The sequence below is a fragment of the Drosophila serrata genome, unplaced genomic scaffold (assembly GCF_035046125.1).
Source record: "Drosophila serrata isolate PLE 108 unplaced genomic scaffold, ASM3504612v1 contig_376, whole genome shotgun sequence".
NCBI classification, from domain to species: Eukaryota; Metazoa; Arthropoda; class Insecta; order Diptera; family Drosophilidae; genus Drosophila; species Drosophila serrata.
The window spans coordinates 3,254,686-3,271,773 of NW_028257274.1; the positions used below are offsets into that span (position 1 = coordinate 3,254,686).

At 35.3% G+C, this 17,088-nt stretch overlaps 1 protein-coding gene across 1 annotated transcript in view; it reads right to left on the reverse strand.

The window, feature by feature from the left end:
- The window catches only part of NK7.1 (homeobox protein NK7.1), a 51,392-nt gene that overhangs the window by 7,549 nt on the left and 26,755 nt on the right, over window positions 1-17,088 (reverse strand). The window contains exons 2-4 of the mRNA XM_020942751.2: window positions 13,711-14,152; window positions 13,029-13,603; window positions 8,324-8,697 (exon numbers count right to left, since the gene is read on the reverse strand). Coding sequence (XP_020798410.2) covers window positions 8,324-8,697; window positions 13,029-13,603; window positions 13,711-14,138 — 1,377 coding nt within the window. The 5' untranslated portion in view covers window positions 14,139-14,152. The remainder of the gene's footprint in view (window positions 1-8,323; window positions 8,698-13,028; window positions 13,604-13,710; window positions 14,153-17,088) is intronic.

Here is a 17,088-nt window from a genome sequence, read left to right on the forward strand (position 1 = left end):
CACCAATCGCCGGCGACGAAAGCGATCGTTTTTTTCAACGCTCCGGCGATCGCGCATGCGAAAGTGATAGCGATAGTGGAGCAGCCGGTACACATGCGATCGACTGAGATAGGAATATATCTGTATCTGAGAGATCTGCCAACATAGCCCCGCCCTCGTTTTTTATTTATATTTTTTTCTTTACTCTTTTGAAAGCGTTTTTTTTTTTGCGCGAGTCGCCAATCGAGAGCAGATGCTGCCAGCCATTAAGTTTTTTATGTTTATGCAAAATAGGTGTGTGTCTAGGAAAATAATAATAAAAAAATAATAACAATCTAATTTTGGAAAGGTATTTTGAATAATCTTTCACGTGTTGGAATTATGTGATTTTTCTGGCATGATATCAAAGATTTTATTTATTTTTCTTATAAAAAAAATAAGCCTATACTTTTATTCTAGAAAATAGCTTTAAACATAACGAAAACTTATGAAAATGCTTTAGGAACCTATTTACAATTATTATTTACCTTTTAGATTAAATATAAAATGTATAACAATATTAAAATATCTAAATGTAATACCGCTTAAAAGGTTTTTCAAGCTTTAAATGCCTATTTCTACCTCCAACAAAAATGGGTTAAATAATATGCAAATATATTTAGCTTAATTAATTTCTTTACATATATTATTTAATATAATCTAAACCCGTTTTAAGGACCACCCACAGTTTATTTTATCGTTTTGTGCACAAAGTTTTGCTTTTAAAATAGTTTTCAGAGCAAAAATCCTTTTCTGCGGTGACCACTGGGCGTATGCGTAACAATTTAATTAAGTTGCGGTGCCCAATAATACTAATAATATCAAATTGCATTTATTGTTTTAAATTATGCACTCAGGCGAACATGCACACATACTATAAAAACTTTGACACTTTGTGGTGTTTTTTTGGGGGCTAGAACCAGACATGAGGGTATGGTGGAAAATATAATAACTATCAGTTGGACAATATTTACGTATTAATTATAGAGAAATAATATAAAAAAGGTCTATTTGCATTGCTTAAAATTTCATTTTAAAATGATGTTAAAAGCCCACGCTGCGTATGCTTTATATTTGCTAAGCCATTTTGTGTCGTTTGTGCATTTGTGTGCTTTAAATTATTCATGAATTGATTAAATAATTGCCGACTAATAAAATGTAAATTAGATTTAATTAGTTAATTAATTAGCCAAAGGCAGGCAGAGTGTTTATTGCACACACGACCGTGAAAGTGTCGAGTGCCCCTTTTATAGATTCATAACGAATGACTTGTTTTGATTCGTAATTGGATTAAAACTAAAATTTATTGCAACGAAGCGTATCGCATATTTGCCACAATTATTTCTGTTTGAATGCCAATAAAGTGTTCCATCAGTTTGGAATGCCATTAAAATATTAATTGCCTAATGGCATTCGTATTAAATGCTTTTCCATTTCCATTTACAATACACAGGCACTTTGTTAATAATAATAAGTATCTAGCTTTTTTTGTTTGCCTGTAAAGGCACATTTTATAAGTTGTTTAATATTTATTTTATTGCCAGCCATTAAACAAAAAAAATTCGTAATGGCTTCATTGCCTGCAAATGGCAGAATTATTTGTAAAATGCATTCAGAATATCTCGGTCTCTCTTATTTTCACTGCTGCAACTGATTGATATCAATGGCAATATTAACAATAATATAGGGATAAGGGTAATAATCTCCAGCTGCAGTGTCCTTGTTCTCATTGCAGATACAAAAATTAATTTAACACAGCATAATTTTTAGCCTTTTCATCCATTTCAGCCGACACAACCAGGCCATGAGTGTAAATAAGGCTTGAAGCCTAGAGAGCCATGTGTGTGTCTTAGCTGGGTCGATCCACCCATTATGTGGTGTTCTCGAAGATGAATTGCCATTTGATTTGTTTGTGCTGCTTGTGGCAGCAGTTTAATTTAATTATCACATTTGTTATTTGGCCAACTGCCACTGAACATTGCCTGGCTGTCCTTTGGCCCCGGCCACAGCATCCATCGACCATGCAATTGACCATTATAAACAAATAGGCCAACAAATAGAGAGAGGTCAGAGCTGCAGAATAGGCATTTCCTATGAGCTGTGAGTGGTTATCATTTTGGGGCTAGTTTAACTTAAAAGGGTTTTAGTTTCCGGATTGGTTGGACTTGTTTTTAGTTCTACTCGTATTTTGCTTGTTTTTTTGGAGTTTAAAAATGGGAAAATTTGTATAAACTGGATATCCTAAAGAGTGCTCTTGGATTTTTATGGAAAAGTGTTTTATAACTTTCTAGTTAATTGCTTGATTTAACTATCCAAATGCCATAACTTTTAATCTAGAACTTCAAGCGCAATTAAATTCAATCTCATACTCGGTGGACAGCAAATAAATCAACATTTAGGTCGCACCTCAATGGCCATTACATTTGGTTTTATGAGCAAACGATGGTAAACATTTAAAATGAAATGCCTAATGCAAATTGTTGAGACAGTAACACTGCAGACCGCAAATGAACGGTTGCCAGCACACGCCCCTATGGTGCAAGTATGCTATGCGACATTATGCGGCAATATGCTACACTGAAAAAAATTTGAATGAGTTTTTTAATTTGCTTATTAGGGAAAATGTGGGTTAATAATAAACTGTTTATATTGATTTGAAAATGTGTTGTTTGTTGGAAATGTTATTTTATTTGCTCAACTAACTGTTAGATTTTTGAGAATGATTTTTCTTTTTTGCATATTTTGTATTAAGTATATTAATACATAATCTTTATTTTCAATACTGTATGATAGAACTATGTTTTTAACAGAAAATTTAGTATTTTTATTTTGACTGAGATTTATCAACAAGCTAAAATGATCCTACTTAAATAGGTATACAATTAAAAAGAGATTAGTACATTTTACAGATTAATTATTTTTTATGGCTATATCAAACCGATTTCTTTTATAATAAAAAAACAAAATATACGCATCTTCTGGAAATACACAGTGTCCTAGGGATTTATAATACAAGACGTTTCTATTTATTGCTATCAATTTGAAAGTAATTTTTGGACATTCTCTTAATATTTTCTTATAAATATAATTTCTTTCGGTGCACTCCTTCTCCTCTCCCCTCCCCGTACTCCCCTTTCCCGCCGGCACTAATATGCAAATGTAATTTGCTGCGTTTGGCGCGTGACGTTCGTTCGTTTGGTAATCGCAACACAATTACAATGTTGTCAGTTTTGCCAGAGTGTGGGTGAGTGTGTGTGTGTGTGTGTGTGCGTGCTGGCTGGAAAGGGGTAACTGAGGGGGTGGTGCAGCAGCGGTTGCAGTTGGGACAGCCGCATCTACGCGTAATTAATTGATTTTTATCTGGCTTAAGGCTATTTTACAGTTTGTTGATGACAGACGATGCAGACCGAAGCACGAGGGGATAGAGAGAGGGGTATGTGGAACGGGTGAACCAGTGGAATCCCACTCCATCTCTGGATGGGATCCACACTATGCCAGAGGGCAGCAATATACATATATATGCCAACCGCACATTATGGCCGATGTAGAGTCTATTTAAAGCCAATTTTATGACTCTCACTTTGTGTGTCCTCTTCAGCGTTTGTTATTTTTGCTCTCTTTATTTTCGTGTAGTTTAATGGGGTAACTACAGTGGTTATAAAAAAGTACCAAAACAATGTGGAGTTCTTTCTAAAAAATACATTTTAAATTAAAAAGAAATAGTACTTCTTACCACTGTACCACAACATTGTATTTCCCTTGACTAATTTCTGTCTAAATTAAGTTGAAACTTCAAATGAAGACACTATATATAAAGTTATTTAAAGGAAACAAACAATACACTGATGTCCTGATTAAATAATGTGATATAATTATGAGTTTAAAATGCCATTGAGCTGGTGCTAGTAATTACCCGAGGAGTCGATGGTAATTTGATTCCAATTAACGTAAATCTCTCGCTGCAAACTTGATATCCAGTGTATGTGCATTTACACTCTCCTGTGTGTGTGTGTGTGTGTGTGTGAGCCGCATTCAGTGGCGGTCGATGGGAAAATTGGCAAGTGACAATGCAAATGGCCAAGAGGCTTAATGCATGGCCACAGCAGGATACACTTGCACACGCTCACGCACGCACAGAGAGCCATGTCCTGCAGTTAATTTGCTGATATTATTGCTGTGATTAACACATACATGTTTATGTGCCCTGACCATGTTTTATATATAAACAGTAAGGCACAACGCACAACATATACACACCCGCACACACACGGCTGCCTGCCTGCCTGTTGGATTGTGGGTGTGGGTGAGAAATCTGTGCATTGCACTTGAATTGACGTTGGTTTCTCACGCACACACAGAGCAGCATGTACTATCCATACAGAAAGATAGATATATCTCTATAGAGAGAGAGAGAGAAACATGTCCTTTGCCAGAATGATAAATGGCTGGACCAAGCGGGCTTATAATATTAATAACACAGACAAAACACTTGAACATGTCGACATGCATAACATTTTGGCTGATACAGACAACAGGACATCAAACCAAGTACAGATAAAGAAAATCAGTTGAACCAAATTGGTAATATAGAATAATATATTTAAATATTAATTTAAGGAAAGGTTTCTTTCAAAAGAAGGAAGTACTTGCTCCTTGTTTTTTGCACGATCTTTGTGAATTTTTAATCAATTTAAAGCTTTAAAATTAATATTATAAAGATCTTTGTATCAAAAAAAGAACTCAAAATCTTATAATATATCCTTTAATATACATTTCTACCATTTCCATTTCTCACCATGTATTTACACGCACATTGTAGCCAAAGTGCTTAGTGTTTATGTGTGTATATCAACTTGTAATTAATTGACTTGATGGAGAATGTAATTTAATTAAGCAAGCATTTCGATGTGACTCCTTGCCATATATATGTATATATGTATATATATCCTTGTTGTTGCCATGGCCAATTTGCTTGGTTTCCATCTACACATCGACATATCCCTGCCACCATTTTCCGTTTTCCGTTTTCCCTTTACCCCCGAAAACGACCCGAAAACCCAACCGTTTGTGTTTATCTGCTTGGGTATTTTGCCATGGCAGCCAATTAGTCTTATGGCATTTGGCTTGCCACACGGCGTATGCGTAACGTGAGATTATTAATGCAAATCGGGTTTGCATTGACAGGCCCCAGTTTTGACAGCTTTGAAAGGATTGAAGAGGACATAGAAATGTAATGGGCGTACATTTTGTGGGGTTATTACTCCAGAAATAGCAGTTACTTTGCACCTAATTAGCCACATTTGTTTAGTGACTTTTAATGTTTGATGAGAAATAGGTAACCTGCCGGCTGAGTAAATATTTTGTTGTTGTTCACTTTTTAATAACCTTTACACACCCTTTTTTAAATATCTAGTATAATTGTTTATATTATCAAGAAATGAATTACTCAATATGTTTACATATTATATTTCCTTGCTTTCGTTTCTTGAAATTGTAATAGATTATTTTCATATTTGAAAAAATGTATTGATTCCTGGAAAATTATGCAATTTCATGACCACTGATAAGTGTTCCATAGATTATTTTCTTATTTGTAACTTTATTGATTTAGTACATTTATTGATTCGTGGAAAAATGTTTGAGATGGTAGGTAAAGGTTATCAAAGCTCAAGTTAATCATTCATTGATGATCACTCATTCATTCACTAATTTGTCTTTTTACTTTACCATTTACATATATAATTTGATGTACACAAAAAATTACGAATGTAAACAAATTAAAAAGTACATATAGTATTAAGTATTTACTGATTACTTCAGTTTTGATTAAGAATCTTTAAGATGAGTAAAGTTAAATTTGTATAAATAGTTTCTTTTTCACTAAATTACACGACTTATAAATTGTACTTTAAGTGCAAATTGTCTTGAGAAAAATTCTAAAATTTCTTTGCATAAATATTGGCAGAAAAAGGCTTAAGAAAGTCTCAACAGCTTAATCTTTGGTTATTGAAACCCCAAGCAGCTGTCAACTGCAAATGCAGATAACAAACGGCTTTCGGCGGTTTGCCCCAATAAGTATGTATATATCCTGCGTCGCTCAGGACCCAAAAACCGCAAAATGGGGGCTTATAAGCCCAATTCGTTGACTAATTCGACTGAAATGCTTAAGTTTTTGATTAATTTAGCGCCGCTTAAAGAGCAAACACATTGGGCAGCGTTGTGTGTGGTTATACATAAATTTTGTTGTTGCCCTTAATTGGCTGACAGCAGTTGGGACCCCGGGCATGTCCTTGGAGAAGTTAATTTATTCTAATTAGTCAATAAATCTCAATTTATTTCACAATCAGGCAGGCGACCGTGTGAGTGGTGTTGCTTGTGTGCGAGTTTGCTTATGCTTTAAGGCATTTCTCTCTGGCAAATTGCAAATTGTACACTCGTCCTGCCGCCATTTTCCTTTCTCCCCTGCCTCCTCAAATGACATGTTCAAGCAGCTGCTGCAAGGGCAACTGCAACTGCAACAAATTATATATATACTTGAATATTGTATATATTTATGTATATAATTTGGCATAATAATTACTGAGGCATTAAGCAGCACATCACACCTTGCTTCCTCTTGTTATGCGCTTCAATTAAATTACGATAAATTTTGCAATGGCTGCCGGGGCCATATTCAATTCGTTTCCCAGTTGGGTAAATAATATTTGGATTATTCTAAAAGCAAACAGCTAAATTGCACTTGGTAAAGTATGCACGTATTATTCATATCATTTAGCCAATTATATTTTTAACCAATTCAATTTGTTTCGAGGTAATATAGGTGTTAGAATTACAAAAATCTGCATCTCTCTAATTAATTATTTAATACCCTTGCAGGGTGTTATATTTTCATTCAGAAGCATGAAACGCAGTGAAGGAGTCATTTCCGACCCTATAAAGCATATATATTCTTGATCAATATCAACAGACGAATCTTTTAAGGCATGTAGGAAAGAAATTAAATTTTTTGAATTTTTTTTCACAATTTTATAACCGGTTTTTACATCTTTGACATTTTGAAAAATTGTAAAATTTTTAAAGATTATAAAAATTTTATATAGGTGTGCAGATTTATTAATCTATTAAAAACTAGCACAGAACAGCTTTCCGATTGGAAATAAATGCATTTTTGACTTAGTTATGAGTTTTTTTAAGATGCGGGCTTAGAAAAATTTATAGATAAATATAGACCCAAAGAATGCCCTTACAGGGTATTATATTTTCATTCAGAAGCATGAAACGCAGTGAAGGAGTCATTTCCGACCCTATAAAGTATATATATTCTTAATCAGTATCAAAAGGAGAATCTTTCTAGGCATGTAGGAAAGAAAATAATTTTCTTAAAATTTTTTCTGATTTTTTAAATAGGTTTTTACATCTTTGACAATTTGAAAAATTGTAATTTTTTATTTTATATATAGTTTTCTGATTCGAAATTAATGCACTTTTGACTTAGTTATGACCGATTTTCTTTGCAAGGGTACCCGAAATTTTGCTTTCTTTCTTGTTTGTATTTGTATTATTTATACAAAAGTTATAAATATAAATCATAATGCATCAATAAATTTCTTCAAATATTTAGTTACATCAATATACCTTGCAATTATGTATATTTAGTTGATATCTCACTCATTTATTTTTGCTAGCCACCATTTAATTATCATAATTCGAAATTTATACATTCCCGTTAGCCAAGCAAATTAGGCAAATTAAATATTATAAGCATACGCACAAAATACACAGGCAATTGAATATTTATGGGTAAATATGGGCATTAGATTGGGATTATTGAGAGCCAAATATATAGTGTTTAAAAAAGAGTTTAATTAAATTAAATGGCCACAATGGTGACTATGCTCTTTGAGCCATCTTTGGCCGGCAGCAAATAATGTCACATTAAATAAACTCAATAATCCCACAGAAAAACATAACATTTTTCATTCAATTTGCAATAAGCATGGAGAGAAAAAAATGGAGAAGAAAAAGTTTCTCTTTGTTGGAAATTAAATTAAAAAGTAATTAATTACTTTTCTTTTGAAAATGAGATAGGTGGGATAATGGTCCTTTCTTTATATTTCTAATATGTTTGTTCTGAAGATCTTTAATCATTTAGGATGCTTTTGATATTATAGGGTTTTTATACCCTTTTGTAAAGGTACTTAAAGTATGCATTGTAATTGTACGAATTTGTAATCTAATTTTTTACACCTTTTAAGAATTTATAAAATCTGTAGCAATTATTTATATTTAAGATTAATTTTCTCACCTGTGTTTCGGTAACCATTAGCAGTTTGGCCATTTCGGTGCGCTCACTGGAGCTGAGATACTTTTTCACCTCGAACATTTTCTCCAGTTCAAAGATCTGGCGTCCTGTAAATGTTGTGCGGGCCTTCTTTTTCCGCCTGGCATCTGTGGATCCCGAATCGGAATCATCTTCGGTTGTCTCCAGGGCACTGTTAGCATTACTTTGCTGCTGCTGGGCGGGATTAGTACTGGCTCCCGGTGAGCTATTGGCCACCAGTTTGTCCCGCATCAAACTGTCGCTGCTGCCTGTGGGACTTATGTCTGGCGGTAAAGCCACCGTTGCATTTGTGGCCGGAGTCAACTTCTTTTTCTTGGCCGCCGGTTTTCCCGAGTTTTCTGCAACAAAAACAAAAAGGAAAAAGAGTATTTATCGACTTGTTGCCATTTGTTTTTTGTCTTGGCCATGTGTTTGCCTGGCTTTTATATCGAATCGCAGCTGTTTAACCTCAATTGGGTCTCTTGGCTGGCTGTCATGTCATAATTGCTTTTGCAATTTGCTTGTTCCCTCTCCGTCAAATGTAACAGCATTTGACTGAGCCAACATTATTGTCTTTTGTTGTGAATTTTTCCCTCTTCTTGGCTTTTATGTATTTATCCTGTTATTTCTTTTAGTTTTATGTTGATTTTTTAAGCTTTTCATTGGTGAGTTATGAGGATTTTGATGATCTCTTATAAGACTATCACAAGTATACATGATTTAAAAGATGTAAAAATATCTTAAAAGCATGCTAAAATAGAGAGGGGAGTACTAATGTTTATAGTGACCCAAAAACTTTTATTTTGTATAATTTACTTGTTTGTAAAAGATAATTTTTTAACGAATTACATTTAAAGTTAATTAGTTTAATGCAAATAAAATGAATTTAACTGTATTATAATACATTAGCCGCTATGTAGTCTTTAATACAGTATTTTAATATATTTTTCTGGGATATTAGGAACAAAATTAAGTTAATTTTTGGTCTTGCGAGGCAGACTTAAGGATCAAATTAAGAGGTACAACAAAAGGCTTTTAAAATTAAATTATAACTACAGCTAGGCATAAAACAAATCTTATTTAAATTTATTTAGGTTACCTTTAAGAGCATTTTTTAATAGTTAATCCTATTTTTCAGAGCATTTCTGAACCCTCTTTGGTGGCCAATGGCCGACTTGTAATGTTGAGTGAAAACAAGTGTTAACAGGGCTATATAGGCTATATGGTTTTGGACTTGACTTGGCGGGGCTAAAACGTGTCTGGCATGAGTCGTTCGTTCGTTCGTACGTTCGCTTGTTGCCTGGACAACTTCAATTACCAATGCATAATTGAAATCTAATTGACAGTTAAATGCAAAACGTTCGATATCGCTGCCGCTGTTGCTGTCGTTGTCGTTGTCGCATTGCTAATACGCCGCGTGGGCCCCCAAAACGGCCTCATATGGCCCACTCGCAGAATGCATGACACTGTGATTAATTAGGCGGGGCGGACGGATGGACATGTGTGTGGACTGGCGGTTTGGGGCGACATCAGTGCCATTGCCGACGTTTGTTTTTCACGCTCGTCTCCTCTATGGCATTGTCGCCGCCACTGGCAATTGGCAATTTTCACTATCGAACACAACCAATCCCCTTTTCCCCCCCTTCTGAGGGAAATGAGAAGCCGCGTCGAGTCGTTTCCACTGGAGTGTAAAGGGCGCCCCAATGGCGCGAAATCAATAAAACTAAATGGCAAAACAAAAGCGAATGCAAAACAACGAATACAAAATACAAATAAAAACAAGAACAAGTGCTGGGGAGGGGGATAGTGGGGTACTAAGCGTTAAAAGCCCAATAACAACAGGCAGGCAACTTGTGCAATTAGAGCAACAACAATAAAAACTTTGCACAAATGTTTGTTTATATATTTGCCGTGGCCACTGCTGCTGCTGCTGCCGCTCTTGTTGTTCTTAACGCCAATTGGCAATTGCCATGTCATTTCCATTAGGCCCAGTTAGGCAGCGGGGCATTTAAATGTCGTTTCGCCAAGTAAACAAACAAAATAAAAGTAAGGAGGTTTAACTACAATACCCAAAAATCTACACTTAACCAAATTACTTGATCAAACAGCAAGGATCAGTCTAATAGTAACAGTTAACAGTATAATCAGTTAAGAAATATGATACTTCCAGATATGATATGATATAATATGATATATCAAGATATGATATGAAATAATATGATAAAATATGAAGATATGATATGATATGATATATCAATATAATATGGTATGATATTATACGATATAATATGATATGATATAATATGATATGATATGATATGATATAATATGATATGATAAAATATAATATGATTTAATAAATCAAACAAGAAAAATGTCGTAAACTGTGATAGTTGTGGTAGTTTGGGATATGATATAATATAATATGGTATGATATTATACGATATAATATGATATGATATAATATGATATGATATGATATGATATGATATGATATAATATGATATGATAAAATATAATATGATTTAATAAATCAAACAAGAAAAATGTCGTAAACTGTGATAGTTGTGGTAGTTATAAAATACTGAATAATATGACATTTATAGCTCGATAATATCGAACAACTTTCTTTTAAATTTCTGCTCTCTATATGAAAAGAACCTCTTAATTTTTTGCAGATATCTATTAGGTTAAGCGCTTGCAGATACTCTTTTGAGTTGAAGAAAAGTAGGTAATTAATTAGGTAAAGAAATAAATAAGACAACAGAACCTATGATTTATATTTTATAATATTTAATATATCTATAGTTTTCTTAACATTTCTGCAACTTGCAAATAATAGCAGAAGCTTTATATAATAACAATAACATTTAACTAATTAAACAAGCAATGTGTGTATACTCCTATTTGTCAGCTAAATATTATTAAGTTTGTTTTCATTATCTTCCAAAAAATTCACCAACAAATTTCTCTCTGTGTAACTTTGGCCTGCCTCGTTTTAATGGCAAGTTCCATTTATGGCAGCTGCAAAACAAGTAATTAAGCGAAAATTAACTGATGACTGGATGTCAAACAATCGGATGTGGCGGCTGGCCAGCGTCTGGAAGTTCGTCATTCGATCGTCTTGCTACATTATTTGTTGTTATTTTTGCTTGCCCCCCAAGTCTGCTACGTGATTTTAATAACAATAAAAATTGTACACAACATTGAGCAATTATCGCGGCAAGCTAATAGGGGGAAAAAAACAAAAAAAAGAAACTGCTGCTACAAAATTATTCAAATGCGGTTCTCAACTTTTGCTTATTTTGCCCGCCGATTTGCCATTTTGTATTTTAATTATTGTACGAGTTGTTGTTGCCCGCCATGTGCATAATATTGCTAATTGCATTTTCAATACATGTACATGTATATATATATATATATATAAATTTTCATGCCATTCCACATTGGGTCGGCCTCTCTTGCGAATTAAATCATTTTAATGCAGCAGTTCAGTTCAAATTCAAATTCAAATTCAAATTGGCAACCAATTCGCTTTCACAAATAAATACAAAAATAACAAAAGCAATCAGCCAAAAGTGCATCTAATTAAATTTTGCACATTTTGTTAAACAATTACAATTTCAATGGCTCATTAATTATCGAAACCAGCGCGATGATGAACTCATATATATATTTGTGTATTTATATATTTCGCAAGCTTTTTGTAAGGTAATTAAAATGGAATGCACAGGAAACATTATCAACTTTATTCCGAAAAACTGTTCATTTAGTTTCAATTAAAATTTGGTTGCTTTCATGGGCTTCTACGAATTGGTTTCTTTTATGACCTTCAAATATATTAAAATCGAATTACTTAAAGATTATTAGATTTTTGAACATGAAGTTCCTCGAAATCTGTACAGTTTCTTATCAGTTCTAACTTTAACAGTTCAAAGAACTCTATCATAATTGACTATATAATTTCCAAAGAAAATTAATAAATAATTGAAATGCTTAAGACTGATTTTGATAATTAAGTGTATAAATGGGCGCCGAAAACCATACAAAATTGAGTAGCTGACAGACGAATTGAAGCTTAACTGGAGTGTGGTAAATTCTAATGACCTAACCATTAGTGTTGCCAAAAAAAAATGTAGAAGAAAAGAAGGCAAAGATGCTGCTGAACGGGGCACAAGATGATGATGCTCGATGGGCATCATTTAAGTTGGCATAACTCGCATACGCCGCGTTGCCCGCCGTACGCTTCGCTGAAGCGTGTTGAGAGCTCTGCGCTCCGCTCAATTGGCAGGCTCGTCGAGCGTTGCCATAGAGCACACATATCTATATCTATCCACCTATTCGGGGCGGCGCCAATAGGAGCGATCACCTTAGTTGAAAAACACTCTAAAAATTCATTACTTCAAAGGGGTTTTTAAGAAAATAAAATACTACATTAAAGAAAGTGAAAAATTAGGATGAAATTACTTCTTTTACCCTTTGAAACTCTGATTCTTCATTTTAATGACATTTTGATCTATTACCATTCTTTTTTGTCTCAACAAACTTCTTGATCCTGGGAAAACCTGATGTGTTTGATGAAAACAATCTTAAAATTCCCTATCAGATTTCTTATTAATCGAATATTAAGCTATCCTTTGATTATATTTCTGTTCCGTGTAATAAAAAACTTAGTATTTTGTATACTTACCCTTCTTGCTGGCAGACTTTCCTAAAAGTTGGCTCTGTTTGCCAGTCGCCATGGGTGAGTTGTTGCTGTCTCGCGACTTTTTGACCACACACAGATTCAATGGCTGATCGAGCGGAGTTGCTGCTGTTGTGACTGCAACAGTTGCTGCTGCAGATGCAGTAGCTGATGCTGATGCTGATGCTGTTGCTGCTGCTGTTGCTGTTGCATTAGAGGAGGCACTCTCCTCCTCGCTGGCATCGCTCATCGAGATGGAGACACTCCTAATGGGCTGTTGCTGATCCTGTTGCTGATATTGTTGCAGGATGCTGCTCGGTGACTTGGCTGGACCGGTGGGATCAAAGGCGCCCTCGGGCGTTTCCCATTTGATCAGGGTCATGCCAAGTATATCGGCAATGGAGTGAGGTGTAGGACGATTTGGTGGGCGGGCATAGACATGGGCATGCCAATTGGTGGCAGCTCCAGGTGTGGTTGTTGCACTTGCTGCAGGTGTGCTAGCAGAGCGTCGCTGTTGCAACTGCTGCTGCTGTTGGGTATGATGTTGCTGCTGCTGCTGCTGGGGAAGTACTGAGCTGGGCCTAGGGAAAGAGGTGTTTTTTTTGATAAGAATAATTTGGAGAAATATGGATATTGTTAAAATAGGTTTTTCTGTATGTTTTATTATAAATTTCCCGCCCATCCTTACCTGGGAGCCACCGCCTCTAGTTGCTTCTGCAGGAACGTGGTTGGTGGACTATCGGGTATCATTGGACTGCCGCCGCTCGCATTCGACTGACAATTGTTATTGTCGCGGACACGCAACAGGTTGACCAGCTTCTCCTTGCTGCTGGGACTCACCATGGCCGTGGATGTTGGCGGAATGGTCAGGGGATTGCTATAGACATAGCTGGTGGTCATCTTGTTCAGATCGTAGGCGGTGGTGGTGGAGTGCTGCTGTTGTTGATGCTGGATGCTGGACTGGTGCTGCATATGATGATGATGGTTATTATGATGAAGATGATGGTGATGCTGCTGCTGTTGCTGATCCTTAACAATGCCGTAATTGTGCCCCAAAGCACCGCTAACCATTTCCGCTGCCACCAACTCCGAATCGCGTTCAGTTTCGGGCATCATTTAGGCCACGCTGCCTGTAAAATGAACAGGGGAAAAATTCAAGTTAAAGTCGGTATTACTACGTGAAAGATAGGGGAACTGGTGGGAAGTTAGATTAGCTCGAACAGCTGCGCATTTGTCGTCAACTTGTTAATGGTTTGCCTGCCAACTGGCAACGCCTCCTCTGGTTCCTCTGCCTTCTCTGCCTGCCCGGTAATGTAATTTGTGAACGAACGCCCTCGACATGAAGGCCAAAAGGCTTCGTTTACTACTGGCATCCCTTGGCTTCCACCTTCAACTTCCTCATCCTACTTAGCCCTGAGACCCAAAAGTAATGCAATAAAATACAGCGTCAGTCCGTTGCCACTTGCTGCCCGTGCGCAATGTGCACTGGGAGAAAAAACTCTTGAGAGTTTTAAATTAAATGATTTCTTAAGAATAGATTTTTGTAAATATTAAATATAGATTTTTCTTGTATTTCTTGCTTTATTATTTAACAATGAAAGAGAGAAAATGTAATATACAGAGGCCTTAGGTGAATGAAATTGTTACTTTAGTCTGTATTATTATTTTATTTAATTTAATAAAATAAAGATTATAGCAAGCTAAATTGATATTCAAATCATTCGCTTTAATACCCTTCCATTATTTCCTATTATATTATTCTTCTGTTTATGTGTCAATTGTTGAAGAGATAATCATAATTAACAGATATTTGTTAGATCCGTATGAGAGGCATTTTTTAGATGGTACTCAGAAATTGTGAAATTTGTGATGATTCATAATCGTGGTAGGTTTTTAAGAAATAAATGGAAATTACCTTTAAAAATAAATAGAATTCCGAGTTCTTCGATCTAAGAGATACTTAAATATGTGAAGTATAGGTTTATACAATAAGCTGATTTATGTATAAGAAAGATTAGGATGAAAACGAAGAGACATTTCTGGGGAATATGAATTAAAGAATAAAACTTTTAGTAATTCTACGAGTTTTTTGTAAATATTTCCCTGATAAATCTTGGAATATTTACCATTAGTGAACTATAGATTTAATATTTAGTTATTTTTACATTACTTAATAATAAATACTTAAAAAATAACCGTGTAGGTCAACTTATTTAACCCAACGGCAAGCCTTGGCTTCGGCTGGCTGCCTGAATTGGGTTGAGTTGAGTCGAGAGTCGAAATGGGTTGAATACGGTTTGAGTTCAGTTTGGGGGTCAGGCGTAGCCTATTTCCTGGCGCACTGCGTTGTGATTTGCATAACAAAATGTTGCACAATCATTGCGAAAGAGAGAGGGCAACCAGGGAGCGAGAGAGATAGAGATAGATAGATAGGGAGAGTGAGATAGGGTGAAGAAGAGGAAACGAGAGGAAGGATTCAACTAGGCGGCACATACGTTTTCAAGTGCTGAATTCAGCAGGGGCAAAAGGGCGCCATGAGGGGGCGGTGGGCGGTGGGCGGTGGTGAGGTGTGGGGTGTGGGCGGTGTCGCACAGCCTTGTACATTTGTCACTGTGAGCGTGCGTCTGTGTCTGTGTTATTGCGAGTGCTGGGCTGCAAAATTTATGGCACAGCATTTGAGTGTGACACAATTTAACTTAATTCGTTAAGTCAAAAGCGTGTGAAGCGTACAAGGAAAATTATTATATTATATTATAATGTTGTAGATTTTTACCACTAGATAAAGTGAACAGGGAGGTTTTAGGGGGTTTTTAGGGAGTCAAGTTACTAATTTTATTTTAATTGATGCAATTTTTATGATCAAGTGGGGAAAAGGAGTGTTTTTTACGGATTATATTATTATTATATATTTGGGAACTAAAAAAACCTCAATCAGTAACTATTTTACTACAAAAACATATTTATAATTTATGATATAAATCTTCTAAATAAATGAATTCATATTAAATGAATTATAAGGCAGTAAATACATCTTCCTGATATTAGAAAACAATGTAAAAAGATCTGCATTAGATTAAATTTAAGATAACAATAAGATGATAAACATGGGGAATTTTTTAATATAAAGATACTTTATCTCGCTCATACTTAAGTGATTAAAGGAAACATTTTAAAATATTGTAAAAGGCTTTGCCGTTATTAAGCATTTTAATTTGATCTAAATAATTTGCAGTTTATTATTCATCAATTTAAGAGATATTAAGTATTTAAATTAATAGAAAAGCACGTCGCTATATTATAAAAAATGAAATTGAATATATTTTCGATACTTATTTTTTTTTACAAAATAATCCAAGCTAAAACTTTCGGTCATTTAATAAAATGCATTTCAGTTAAATCATTATAATTTCTTTTAAGTAACAAATATATGTATCTGTAGAACCATAAATTAATGCTTTAATAAATCTCTGATTCACCTTTAAACCACTTAATTTGCAAGTAAACAATTTAAAGTTAATTTGCTTGGCATTTTCGTGGCATCGTTATGCCGTTGTAACAACTCATAACTGGCATATTCCCCGAAAGCAATTTAAATTAATACAAAACTGCACACCAGCCATAGCACACAAGCACACACACACACACACACAACGCATACTGTGGCTGTTGCCACCCAAAGCACCACCCACTTTCACAGTTCGCGTCGCAGTTGGCGCCGCAGTTGAAATGTCAGATTCAAAGAGCGCGCGCTCAATAAAGTGATGCGTGCTTAAATGTTTTTTATTACCGTTCAGGCGTCAGCAACAACAAAAGGATGACACGAACTTGCCACACTCACACTCGCACACACACTCATTGTGCGCTCTCTCTCTCGCAACATTGTATCGCTTTCTTTCTCTCTGACTCGTTTGTTGCCAGCAACATGTTGCCAAGGCCTTGCAAAATCACTTAAAGCGAAATAAAATAAAATGGCAAAAAGCAACAGCAAAGCCAATTCAAAAACGGCCAATGCAGGGGGAGGGAGTGAGCCAAGAAGGGCAGCGGGAGAGAGGAAGAGAGAGAGAGA